General features: G+C 39.7%; 1 protein-coding gene across 1 annotated transcript in view; it reads right to left on the bottom strand.

Moving 5' to 3' along the window:
- Nucleotides 1-7,600: 7,600 nt before the first annotated feature.
- LOC129106268 (potassium voltage-gated channel subfamily B member 1-like) overlaps nt 7,601-14,734 on the bottom strand; it is a 30,896-nt gene continuing 23,762 nt past the window's right edge. The window contains exon 2 of the mRNA XM_054617650.1: nt 7,601-9,457. Coding sequence (XP_054473625.1) covers nt 7,601-9,457 — 1,857 coding nt within the window. The remainder of the gene's footprint in view (nt 9,458-14,734) is intronic.

The raw sequence follows: 14,734 nt of genomic DNA, 5'->3' as shown, positions 1-14,734 counted from the left end.
TTGGACGGTCATTTTATATAACTTGTGAGTGCTGGATTAGGACGCCGACGGATGGTGGCCACCAATAGAAAGGGCTTTTTGTCTGATGACCGAGGAGCTGTCTGACTAACCCGTGCACATTCATGAAATGCTCAAAAACAGTGGCTGAGTATGATTGAGGCAGGGATTAGGATAACGCTCAGGTCCAGGGCTAAAGCAGCATAACACCGTATTTTATATAATTAAACTGAGGGTAATGTATACATATATATATATATACATATATATATATATATATATATATATATATATATATATATATATATATATACACACCAGCATAAATAAATAATAGCATAACTAACATTCAGAATGGGATTTTATTGAAAGTATCTGGACCCTATTGTTAGCATTGTCATTGGGAACTCAGTTCTGATAAATAAATTGGCACAAACACATTTAAAACAAGCAGGGGCCTTCTTCCCAACCAACCAACCAACACCTCTGAAGCTTAAGTTTCATAAAGGAACCCAAGTGACAATAAACACCGTCATAATAAACACTGTCATGTTAACTTAAGGCCTTTTTTTTTTATCGATCTATCGAAGGATATATGTACATTTTTAAAGACAGTCTTCTAATAGAATACTTCAACTTTGGGAAACGCACACTTGAGTTATCTAACCTGAACCAGAATGTATTTTTCTCACAGCAAGGGATCACTTAACAGCTAGTATGGAGAGGAGGAATGATTACAATAATTCGGAACTTTATCTTGCACACATTAGCATGCTAGTAGCGTAAATGTTTTATAAAAATAATTTAAAAAAAATGAATAACCATCGCCTGGAGCAGTGAAGTTAAAAGTATGCAGTACCTCTAGTTGTTTCTGTCTCGATGTTTTGCTGAGTCTGCTGAGACGGTGCGTAGAGGACACAGAGTTAGACAAAACCAGCCTCTAATTATTATCTGAGTGGTATTTTGTGTTTAGCATGCAATATAATCGCTAATCATAATGGTGATAAACAAATAAACAAAGGACTCTTTTCATGTGGATGTAACTGAATAGCTACACTATTGTCACTGTCATAGCTTTTTCTTCCCCCCCCCCTTAAGTGTCAGTCAAATTTAAATAAAGGCTGTCCTTCTTTTCTATCTGTAACAATTCATCATAAAAAAAAAAAAATTGTTAGTCTAGTGAAATTTCAACAAAAAATGTAAATATTTTTACTCAGTCTGTTAAAACAATATCGTCATTTTTATGAAGGAATATCAGTGTCTTATAATTATATTTTGATTCGGGTAAGGAATCTACAGGCTTTTGGGAAGTCAGCTGACAATAGGGTTAACTTTTTCAGTTGTGTCACCTAAACATGTTTTTGAGTGGAAAAGATCACAAATAATGTTGTGTTATGTAAAAAGTGAACTCATAACTTAACCTTTGCTGTGTTTGACATTAATGTAAAATCTTCACCCCAGCAACAATTGCCAACAGTAAACTACTTTTGCACAAGCATATTTCTAGTATTTTATCCATGACTGGTCACCGCTTACGTAGACATTCCTTTCACCTATAATGGAAAGTTATTCCTGATCCATGATGTGAGGCGGATTATCCCACTCTGAGTAAAATGTTAAGGTGATAAACTGCCTAGCACGTGTGCACAAATCCCTAATGTGTAGAATGCTTCACAAACTCACATTATATAAGTACTGTTCTTCTCAGGTTACATTATAGACATGAAGTTTGAGCGTATTAAAACATTTTAATGCACTCGTGAGCCAGACTGTGGCTTTGTTTAAGTTTGAGCTGCAGAGAATTGTTCCTCGTGGAAGTTAAGACTGTTTGTGTATGGTTAAAAGCCTAAATTTGTGACTGACATTGACTGTAATGTTATCCTCCTCGAAACTTTGGTCATGATATATCATGAAGTAATGTTACATAACTAATGGGAATCTGTAGCCTGCTTTGGAAGATAATTTCAATAATATTGTAGCAGCCAGTTACAAACTTTTACATGACAAGAACCCAATAAAGATAACTGCCCCCCCTCTAATAAGATTTACTCTTGTTACTGTAACAAAGAAAAATCTGTACTTGTAGCCTACTTTCTATTTATAAAGATTGGCAATTATACTTTAGTAGGCCAACTATCCATCACAATTTGAGGACTCTCCGCTGTTTGAGACTGTTGATCCAGGATGTGCTCAAAACGTTTTGAATTAGAGGAGTGCAGTGGAACCTGGTTATAATGGGAGACAGAGGGCGACTGGACTGGTTCAATTATGCTTTAAAAATGAACGAATTGAGAAGTTGGACCAGGAGCAGACTGTGCAGGACTTTGCGGTGAACCAAGATTTGCAGGCTGCCATTCTGACAGGTGAGTACAACAATGATACTGCTGGACTACGTCGCGACAACGACGTTACCAGGCAATGTAATTACGCGTAATTACACTATCTCCTTTGCAGTAATATGTGTGTTAGTGGCTTTCTCTGTGGATTATATTAATGTCCACGTTGTCTGCTTTGGGGATGTTTTGATCTACTTTGGTTCTAAAATAAGTTTCAAGCGTTTATGTGGATAATTTATTTCTGAGTTTTGTCTTTCTTCTGGTTAATTCTGTGAGGCTCTACACAGAGGAAAGCGGTTGTGTACTTATGATTTATTATCAGATGTATGCACAGACTGCAGCGGGTTTGGACACAGGAAGGCTTGTTGATGATGTTCCAATTGTGTAAAAATGGACATTTAATGCAATCAACTTTGTAGCCTACACCATAATTTAACCACAGTATATAACTCATATATTTACTTGAAGTAAATTTTAATTGAACTACTTTTCGCTTTTACCGAAGTACATTTTTACAGAAGTACTTTTACTTGAGTAAAGTTTCTTTAACTGAACAGTACTTTTTTTTGTGTACAATATTCTAGTACTCTTTCCACCTTTCGTTAGAGGTCAAACCCATGATAGAAACAGTATATTGTACACTGTCACAAATGTTATATTGCATCGCAATAGTAGGAAATTTAAAATGAGTTTAAGTCTACTATCAAGCAAAGATGCAAAATGTTGCTGGCTCTAGCTTACTAAATGTCATTCTGCTTCTATGAGTTTATGTAACTGGAAATTTAATAGGCTATTTTGGGGGTTTGGATAGTTGATTGGTCAAAATAAGACATTATAAAATGGCCCTTTGGGCTGTGGGAAAGGGTGATGGACATGTTTCAGTATTTTTTTTTGAGTATTTTTTTTACATTTTCCTAAATAATTGATGGAGAAATTGATAATAAAAATACTTTTCAGCTGCAGCCTGTAACATATCACTGGAGGGTGCTGTTGTACAAGATTTCCATTCACAAATCACATGCTCAGTCATTGCACAATATCCCTACTCGCTCTCATTCATGACATTCCTCTTGTGTACTGAGGAACTTTTTTATAGAAACACATTACAGTGATAAAGTGAGGCAACAACAATGGATTACTTTTCTTTTATTAAGCATCAGTCAGTAAAAGGAGAAAATTGCTTCAAGGTTGCCGATCAAAGACATTTTTCTATAGCTTCTTCCATGATATTTACAAGTTCTTAGTGTCAAAGTTTAATAGCGCTACATGCATTGAACAACAGGAAACCACAAAGATAATATTCTACAAAGTCAACCGGTACAAAGTATGAAACTTTACAAAACAACCATTTCCCCACACACAGTAAGGGACGCATACAGACCTGTGTGAGATTAACAGAGGTGATTAATTCCCTAATAAGGGGGAAGATTCTGAAAATGTAATTGTGTCTGTATTTGGCTTAAACCTCTAGTGTGGCTTATTGTGCTTAAAGAAGATGACATTGATACTTATTGACATTATACCATGTGCTTTTTGAAAAGTGTGTTTGAACCTAAGTATCTTTACATTTTATTTGCAAGGTTACTAGAAAGCAGAGTTTTTAATACAGATAAATCAATAAAGTGCAGTTCTGAAAAAAAGAAAATAGATTTAAAAAAGCAATCTTGACATTGTTAACATTTATCCAACAAAGGAAAGAGTTGCAACCATTTAAATAGACTATGGCTTTTTGGAAGTTTTTTTTCAGTATTTACTGCATGTCTGACTGTTGTGTGATGAATGTTAATTAATCTTCATTGTCTAAGACACCCTCCCTTTTATCCATCTAGTCATTCTTGTTTTTCTCATGCCTTCAGTGGTGAAAGTCATACGATCATTTGTCAGTTTGACATTTTTATCCCATTATCATGCAGCGTTAAGGGCTTGGCTGTAACCAATCCCACACACCAGTGACTGTTTGTATATTTTTCCGTAAGCTTCCTTAGCCCCACTTTTTACCAGAGTCTTCTGTTACAAAGTTTGTTCCTCCATGACATTGCTATAACTGAGCCTTTCCTTCTGGCCCAGGCATCCTTCGCATGCCCAGGATGATATTTATAGAATCACAGAAATGAACACACATCCTCAAAAGGATGTCTCAACCCATCTGCCACTTCTGCTCTTTCATTCTGCACAAAAGACTCAAGTACGTGGCTGGGGCTTGTAATGGAAAAAAAACACACCCTGGTGCATGAGTGTGCATTATCTGGCTGCATAACTTTCTCATTGACAGAGCGTCAAGGCGATTGTCCTGTCTGAGGGAATGCTTTTAAAGAGAGAGAGCCCACAGACAATGTTTTGAATGCTCATCTTGTCCGTGTTAAAGGTTTGGGCTGAAGTTGAACATGAGGTGAAGGAGTAGAGTGCAACAGCAATCATTGGGGATGTCAGTTGTAATCAGGCTGCACAGCTCTCTCCGTCAAACATTGCTTGTTCCTATTCCATTCACATTTCACCCTCACCCCCTCTCCTCCTCGGGGTGCAGGTTGCAGAAGAGATCCAACAAATCATAGCAACAGCACCTTAGTTTCAGGCATATGTTCAGGCATATGTTCCTGTGGTCGTGCTCTGTCTAATTTTTTGTAGTTTGCTGACATTTTTGGAATAATAAAGGGATGGTGTGGCTGATTTGAAGGCCCACAATCCAGTTTTCTGTTTCCATAATTTTAATAATTGAGGCTCCATCAGACTGAAGTCACAGGTGAGGAGGGAAAAAGAGATGCATGAATGAATGAGCGAATCAATAAACAGAATGCAAACACTGTGTATATTTGCAATCGTTATTTTAGTCTTTGAGGCTGTCTTTGAGTCTGTCTCTACAAATTAGTCTACTTGCTTGCTTCAAATGCGAGCCGTCCAGTTATCTCAACCATCACCATGGAAACAGTGGTTGTTCACTCTGCTGACAAAGTCTGCACTTGTTTGTTTTTGTGGATGGGGCCTTTTTCGTGTAAATGTTGGGTGCATTTAAGTGTACTGGAAAGACGGTAGAGGGAGGGGTGTGGGGGTCTATTAGCGCAGTCTGACAGCATTATGACCCAGTTCTCCGTGTAGTTATTTGCTGTACAGTTTGTTTAATTGTCATTTGTGCTCCATTAGACAGCAACAGATTCAGTGTGTGGGTCAGACGTATGTTAAAAGCAAAGGCACGGAATTATCTATCTCACATTATGTCTAATTGATTGCAAACAACCATACAGCGTAAATACTTCTACTTCTTTAAGCGTAAAGTTCCGCTACTTATAATAGATGCTTTGTAGCCAGTTGCATGTTTTGTTGTAAAGTTAATAATGCTATAAAACCATGCTTCCATGAGTAATGTAATAAAGAGCATGAGAGCACCAGATGATCAGCACCCAGGTCAGGTACATACAGAAAAGCAGGATGCAGCATATTTGGTTGAACTGAAGCGGCCTACAGACATATGAAATAACTCCATGGTGTTTGTTTGCCTGAGCTGTACGTAGCTGCAAAGTTTCTTTATGTTTGTAAGAGATGTCATGTGAACTCGTATGAGCGTAATGATTTGGATCTCTGGAAGCAAACATCTTGCCAAGATCCACAGTGTGTAAATAATCAAATTAGCTTTTTGGATTGATGTAAAAGTGCTGTGTTCCCTCTTCACTTTCCGTCTATACTCTCTTTTCATACCCTGTCAACAGCTTTCCTTTTCAGAGGGCAGTCCTCTCATCTGCATACATGTTTGTTCCGAATGAGCAAGTATGGCTCCCTGAACTTTGTCAGATTAAAAAAAGGAATGTTTAAATTTCTTACATTTTTGAGAGAAAACCGTAAAATTTACCATCATCTGTATGAAAACAATTCTTTGGTTCTTCACATTTCACAAAGAATAAAGGGTCCGACATTTACACGGAGACAGTGGCAAACAATACAAAGTCATCTACTACAGTATATTGTCTAACAAATGCAGCTCCATGAAAATAATGCAGTGCACATATTGAAATGCAAAACTACGAGATTAGCACAATATATTTGTCTAAAAGTCCATTATTTTTAGAAAATACTTTAAAAATATAGATTATTTTCAATATTGTCTTTGTCCAATAAATGTCTGCTATCTGTAATATTCTACTTTTGTAGTTATTTTTTTTATTTTTTTTATTTTTTTTTTAAATTTTGTTTACTTATTTTAGGTGAAGTTCAGATTATCAGCTACAACAGGAATGATGTCACCTTTGAAACAGTTTTGCAATAACACATAAGACTTTTGGATTTCTCCAGATTCAAACTGTTTACACCAATACAAACAAGAATAAAGAGGGTTTTTTTCTGTCTTCATAATAAAAATAATTATCATGTTAAAGCAGTCAGGCAGAATGGGGGAAGTCGTTGAAGGAAATCGTTGGATGCAGCCTCACAGTGTCTAAATGTGTCTAAATGTGTTCGGTGCAGTAAAAAAACTGGAATACTTCATCTGAAGTTCACACTTAAGCGATCAAGAACGTTACATAACAATAAATATCCTGTCTGTATGTGTGTGTGTGTGTGTGTGTGTGTATATGTATATATATATATGTGTGTGTGCTGTCTGTGTGTCTGTCTGTGACTGTCTTTCTCCCCCAAACAAACACAAACAATCCACAACATAAACTAAGGCCAGTTTTGAGGAAGGAAGTTAAAGGAAGCAAACTATACATTTTTCCAACACACTGTTACTTTTGTAATGCCATAATTATACACAGTTTAATTAATAACTTAAAGAAACATGTGAGATCCCCCTTCACAGAACAACAAAGTTCTCCGAACTACAGTTGAATGAGTTTCTCATCTTTTAGTGCCATGTTTCAATGCGTTCTGTGGTATGCTACAAATTGGACAGCTTTCGCTATAGTTGCTTTATTCAGGATGTTACTTATAAAAATGATATCCTATACTCTTACAACTATGCTGTAATTATTAAATGGTAGATCTGGACTAAAATAAATGTATAAATAGTAAAAACTATCAGACGGGTTGTCCTTGCCTTTTTTTTTTAATCTCTAAGATCAGAGTCTTGTGGTTAATTAATTAAGGAGTCCTTGAAAAAGTTTGAGAGTGAAACACAAAAATCTTTCCCATTGTCCACAGCTATTTCCATGGCAGAAGCATTTCGTAATGTTATCCTTCAAATGTTTCGGTTTTGCTGAGTTCACTGTGCTTCTTATATTTCCCTTTTTGCTTCCTCCTCTCCTGTATGTTTCCATCATGGCCTCTCCTTTATTGTAACTTTAAGTGTAAGAGTGACTCTTCTCTCCCTGAAGTGGTTGTAGTTCCTGAGTCACATGGTTCTCCTGCCCTTCTACCGGCAGTGTGCTGTTCCCCAGCCTCCTCTGCAGGCCCTCCATGTGATTGTCCCTTTGCTGGAAGCTAGAGTGACGACCAAACTTGGGGCTGGCTCTTTCCAGGAGTCTTTTGGATGGATTGATGCCCAAACCATCATGCAGGTGCTCCTCCTCATCTGTGTCCGCGTCGATGAATTTATTGATGGATGCATCGTGGAATGTGAAGAAGCTGCTGCGCAATACATTCTCCGGGCTCTTGCTGGGTGTCCTACTTCTGGCAGTTGTATAGACGGACACCTCAGGGCTCTGGACTGACGAGCTGTCTGAGAGGGCCCCTGTCCATGAATCCTCCCCAGCTCTGAAGTTGACCTTGAGTGAGTGGCTTTTGAGCGGTTTGTTTAAGCGCAGAGCCCTGGGACTGTCAGCATACGGGCCGAGCTTGGAGCCTCGTCCCGTCTGGGGTGTATTGGTGCCCTGGGATCCCTCATGCTCATTCTCCAAAGTTGGCTCTAGGCTGGGGTGAGTGCTGACCTTCCCTGGCATGCTGCTGACGGGGCTGTGGGAAAAGCGATAGCTCTCAGGGAAGTCAGTGGTGCAGCTGATGAAGCTGTCAATGCTTGACATGCTCCTCATGTCTGCCACTGTTTCTGCTTTGCTTGTGATGGCTTCAGCGGCGATGCTTCCCATTTCTATTTCTGCTCTCTGCCTAACTGCTTTGGATGGTGGCCTTTTTTCCTTGCTGTTGAGGCCGGGATGTGACTGGGTCTTGGCCATGTTATTGTACATCTCCTCCAGTTTCTGTGCGCTAAGATGATGAGGGCTGCAAGAGGGCTTGGCCTGCTCTTGGTAGCTTGATTCAAGGGTCTTGGTGGGGATGCTGGGGCTCATCTGTGACTTGAGTTTGGGTGTCCCTTTCTGCACACTAGGAGACACATGATTATCATGCATCGTTTCCTTCTTTTCATCACTATTTTCCACCGTTATATCCATGAGCTCTACATTGCGGCCAAATGTATCTTTCATGTTCATAGAAACAATGCTGCCGTTTCTCTTAGCCCTCTCCAGAGCCTCTCTTCTTTTGATGGCTTTCTCTTGTCTCTTTTGCTCTTTGTAGAACTCAGAGAAGTTATTCACAATAATGGGGATAGGCAGGGCTATCACCAGTACTCCGGCAATGCAGCACAATCCTCCAACTATCTTTCCCAGTAAAGTTTTTGGGTAGATGTCTCCATATCCTACTGTTGTCATAGTAATGGTAGCCCACCAGAAAGAAGCTGGGATGCTTTTGAACTTGGTGTCCTCTTCATCCTTTTCGGCAAAGAACACCAGACTGGAGAATATCATGATGCCCATGGCCAAGAAAAGGATAAGCAGGCCCAGCTCATTGTAACTCCTCCTGAGAGTGAAACCCAGAGACTGAAGACCTGTGGAGTGACGAGCCAGCTTCAAAATACGCAAGATCCGCATGATCCGGAAAATCTGAACCACACGGCGGACGTTCTGAAATTGCAAAACACTCTTGTTGGATTCTGTCAAGAAGATAGTGACGTAGTAGGGCAAGATGGCCAACAGGTCGATGATATTCAGTGGACCCTTAAAGAACTTCCACTTGCTGGGGGAGGAGAGGAAGCGGAGCAGGTACTCCATGGTAAACCAGGCGATACACACAGCTTCGACATGGGCCAGTTGCGGGTTGTCTGTGGATTGACCAAACTCATCTGTGTCCTGCAGCTCTGGTAGGGTGTTCAGAGACAAGGCAATGGTAGACAACACAATGAAGAGGATGGAGATAATTGCCAGGATCTGGAACACAAAACACAAAAGAAAATAGTGAAAAACAGTGATGAATACATAATAATGTCTGAGGAATGTACTGTAGTGCTTTATAAGCATTTTCTTTCTAAGGATAGCAATGCCTGTTGATCTAGACTGAAATATCACAAAAAATATTGCATGGATTATCATGACATTTTGTGCATATATTTAATGATGAATCCTGCTGCCTTTGGTGATTCCCTGGCTTTTCATTTAGTGCCATCATCAGGTAAATTTTTATTTGTGCAATACTTTTATTGCAAAACCAAAAGCTGACCAAAAAAAAATGTGTACACTTTATCCCATCCCCATCTGCTTTTCTTTGTGTTTATTGCTGTTCAGTAAATGTTAGCATGCTAACAGGCTAAATGAAGACAGTCAACATGGTAATGGTTACCCGCTAAACAATAGCCTGTTAGCATTATTACTTAAAGCATGTTAGCATTTGGCTCAAAACACCGCTGTGTCTATGTACAACCTCACTGCCAGCATGGCTGTAGACACATAGTCCTGTTCAGTAATCTGTAGTTTATAAAGTTCTCTTGAGGGTCACTTTGAAAAACAGCTTACTTCATAAAGTTTGAATGTGTGTTGGTTAGGTGATAAATGCAAATAACTAATCAGTATGTGCATATTAACAAAATATGGATGGCTTCAGACAAATTGTCTGTTCAGTCCTTTTAATCGTTGTTAAACAAGCAGCAAATGCTTCATCATCAGTACATCGCTGCACTGATGGTGTTCGAGCCTGAAACGAAAGCTAAAAGAAAATCTAAAGACAAAGATTAAAAGACCGCACTGAACATGCAATATCTCTGAAGCCATCTGTTGTTGTTTTTTTGCGAGGTTTCTTCTCATAACCTGCCTCTTTGCAATTTGCAATGTTAAAAGGTATATTAAAGGCCCTGGTGTGACGGAGACCAGTGGAGCTAAAGTTAGCAGTTGCCCTTGAACTACATGCTTAAAGTTAAAACCCTCCATCAAAGTGGAATAGTGCTTTAACAATGTCCTAGGAAGAAGGTCAGTCCCATGAGAAACTCCATTTCAATGTGTCAAAGTGGTGCAATTCCATTTGAGACACAAAATTGAATTGCAGAAACGACTAAAATATCCCAACTAGCGATGGCATTTACTGATATTTGTTCACGGCCTATTTAACTTTCTAGCTTCTTCCTCCGAAGTATTCATGAAATGTCATGTCAGCATTTCAAAAGAAATGGGGTCAGAGCTAATGCGATCTCTGGGGCAGATGTTTTTTTTTCTTTCTCTTCAAGTCTTGACATGCATTACTGAGAGAGACAGTGAAAGAGGGAGAGGAGAGAGAGTTTGAGATTGAATTGATACATTTTTAAAACCTCTGCCACTCTTCGCTGTCTCTCCATTTCTATACAGTGTGCTTCAATCCTTCAATGCCCAAAGCTACAAGTGGACCACATTGTACAACTTGTTTTACAGAGCACACCTTGCATGGGTGAGCCTGCCAGACAGACTACAGTAGACCTTTGAAACTTTGAGCCACATACTAAAGATATAATCTGCTGAGTACAATAGGGTCTCGTCATAGTGCTGGCGATTAAGATCGCAGCACAGTTGTGGGTGTGAAGGTGTGCCACACCTTTATTATTCCTGTCCCAGAGTCGGTGTAAAATCCATCACAAGGTCACTGTCAAGGCTGTGTCCCAGGCCAGTGGTGAACAGGATTATTCCCTGGCACCAATCAGCGGCCATAAACTTTAATTAATCTTGACAGGTGACTGCTTGCACACCTATCTTGGCCTTTGAGGAGAGAAGGACTAAAAGCAGAGAAGCCCCTGCTGTGGTCGAGGTAAGAGAGGGCAAGAGAAAGGCATTTCAACTTCAGCAGCCAAATAGTTCAGCTGTGAGAACAAATTAAATTAAAGGGCCAACAAAAAATGTAAAATCTATCAGAGCATTCCATGAAATAGCCTTCCTTCCAGTCTGGATCCCTTGAGACCAAAGTGATGGATGAAAACTCTCAAATACAGCCCATTAGAGGTAGATGTCTTGTTACTAACATTACCATAAAAACATTTGAGGATGTAGAGCTCAGATTGCCAGAAACCGCAAAGTCTGGAGTGGTTGGAAAAGGGAACTGTATCATTGATTTAGCGGCAACATTTCTAAAGACAAAGAGGCATTGGCTACTGAGCCTTAGATCTTAAATGGACCATCCAGTGGAAACCACTATGTTGATGCACTGACCAGGCCTGAGCGTCGCTAATGAATCACGCTGAATACAAAAGACTGCGTTTGAAACTGAACCTAGGTGTGTCGTGTGTTTTCAGAACAACCCAAGCATAACCAGCTCAACCTCCCTTCAAACTCCTTCTCTTACTCACCTTTTCCCGTCCCACACTGGGAGTACACCAAACCGGGGTCACCCAGAGTGGAGATTAGAAGGATGTGATCTCACCACAGAGATACACTTCAGACAAGGTGAGAGAGAAGTGTCTGCTGAGGACACTCAGCACCGTGAAAAAATCTGTGACACAGAGAGAATGTGGCAACCAGTCTGAGCTTTGCTGCAGAAACCTGAGTTTCCTTGGTGGCTCAATGTGATGTGAGTGTGCAATGACACTGTTTTACAAATTAAGAAATTGAAAATGGATATCTTATTGTAGCTGCAAGATAGAGTTGAGCAGAAAGAGAAAAGTGTATGTAAGCTAAACTGCATTTGGGTTGATATATTTCACTGTGCAGCAGGGATATATATGGATGCAGATGCAATGTTTAAGAGGGATATGGTAAGTTTTGTATTACCTCATTCTTCTTAATGACAAGTGCTGAGGCTGTTAGGACAACCCGTCCCCATTCCTGATGCGTAAACAGAAGATGAATCTGACCAAGACTTCTGCTGCTTCAACACAACTCTGACAAACACTCATGAATAACAAACCAACCCACATGCATAATAATATGCACACACTTATTTTTACTCCCAGCTCAGTAATTAGCCCCAAGTCTCCCTTCCCCACAGGCCTGGAGGCAAGAGACTGAATATTTAATATCCTCCTGGAGTGCAGGCTACCCTGTCCTGGAAAAGGTGTGCGTGAGTGGGTGCTCACAGGTCCATGATGGTTTGCAGAGCTGGAGAGGTAGCCTAGTTTTGACACTGCTTTCTCCCCATAAGGTTAGTTTTGCGTCATGCTCGATCAAGGAAAGGATGGACGGGGGAAGGAGACGCAACAGGAGAATCCTCAGAGTGTCCCAGAGGATTAGGAGTTCAACAGTTCCCTGGTGTGTTGTCAGGCTGAGCTCATTTCATGATTTTCTGTAGGGATACCAAATGTCCAGCCCAGTATCATGGAAGTTTGTGAAATAGGAATGAAATTTAATCTTTTGATTCATGTCCAGGGAAACAAATTGTCTGTTTGTTTTGTGTTGCTCGGAACGAAAATAAAGCCAAGGGAGAGTCAATAGGAGCATTATTCATGGTGGATACACTAATTAAATGCATCCATGTGATTAAGCAACAATCGGAGCAAGTGACTTGATAATTTCCCAAAACACTACTAAGGGCAGGTGGATCGGTCTAACAACCAAGACTGTCAACCAGGAGACCTGTGTTCGACACCTTGTTGTTGGTTTTGTTGCCTAAACCTAATCGTTCGTGGATATGTTGCCTAAACCTAAGCCCAACCATGATGTTCTTCCTTAACTTAACAAAGAGTTTCTTTTGCCTCAACCTAAGTTGTCACGAAAACAACGCTATTTGTGTCCCTGAACACAAAACCAGTAGATTTTATTTCATGACTATTTCACAAATTGCCGTGAGACTGTGTTGAAATGTCATGGCAAAGTAGAGACATTTCACTCAAAGACACTAATGTTAACCTATCAGTTAGAAGGTCACTATAGTCAGTAGGATGCATCCTCTGGAGAGACAAAGCAGTCCATCGAGATGTTTAGATATTTCAAACTGGACAAATTTCTAGACTTGCCAAATTCCAGTTTTTGGATAAAAAAATGGCTAAATACAAAGTTTCTGTCTTTGACCTCAACAGTGACGCTGTAAAGCTCTAAACATGTGCCTTAAGCACTAAAACAGTAGAGCACTAGTCTCAGTCATTGGCTTACTTTAAAAAATGTTTACTGCATCAACTCCAGTGCTGTTAGGATCACACCCTCGCTTTAAAAATAACTCAAAATAAATATCTCAAAATAACTCTCCAGTGAGTGATCTGCTGATATTATTAGTGCCCAGTGTTTTTCTGGATGAAGTTAAAGTTGCAGTCACATACTGGAGGCGTGTAATGAAAGAATGAGCTGAATCAATGGAGGCATTGTTACACTCAGTGACTGACTGACTTTATCTTCTGTGGGCATGTTGAGTGCAAGGTGGCATCTCTAATCCTCTTATTGTGTTACCATTTCTGTGATTTGCCAATAAATGTTTTCTGGCTCTGTGCACAGAAAGCTGACCTTCCTCTTACAGTGTCTGTTGTGGTTTCTGCTCTAGTTCCCTCTGTGAGATACAGTGTCAGGGTGTTTTGTTTTTAGCTAATACTTCAATGGAAAAGATAGATGGAATTATGCTGCCAGTAAACAAAGTAGAGAAACGGTTTGCAGCTGTAAACACTTCCTCCCCAGGGTTATACCATCACCTTCTTGGAAAGTTCCACACAGGGAACGCGGTTCAATAAAACAACTCTCACCTGCTGCCCTCTAAACTAAGACAATTAACTCCTTAGCATACAGTTGGCCCCCTTTGTTTACCCTTACATAGTATTAAGGCTGCTAAGGAAACCAGGAAAAGCATGTATGAGCCACATAGGATAAACATGAGAAAAAATGGTAATGGTAATAGTAAAAATTATAATCTTCAAGCCAGGGCTGTAGTTTGAAAGCCTGATATAATAAAATGCATGATATAATTCTGTTGTGGCACTGGGATCAAACATTGTGTTTTTAATAAGTTTCAATGGAGACATTTTTTTCCTCTAGGGTCTAAAGGGGTCTGTATTTTGGCTTCACAGTTTATTATAGAGTTATTAGAGCAGCTGAGGTAGACCTTGAAAAAAACCCCACCTCACATCCTTGCCAAAATGTATGTAATTTGCATGAACACTATCCTGACCTTGTCAAAAGGATTTAAAAGCCAAACATGCCCCTGGTTAGGCACAATGGTAAAAATAAAGGTCTAGAAATTTAGAAATTACACACCCAAATGATGGAATAAGAAACTGAACAGAATTGACTCAAGAGAAAGGCAGGAGTAACGACCTGCAGGCTTTTAGGGAGCGA

The sequence above is a fragment of the Anoplopoma fimbria genome, chromosome 17 (assembly GCF_027596085.1).
Source record: "Anoplopoma fimbria isolate UVic2021 breed Golden Eagle Sablefish chromosome 17, Afim_UVic_2022, whole genome shotgun sequence".
NCBI lineage: Eukaryota > Metazoa > Chordata > Actinopteri > Perciformes > Anoplopomatidae > Anoplopoma > Anoplopoma fimbria.
This window is presented reverse-complemented; position numbering and strand designations above follow the sequence as displayed.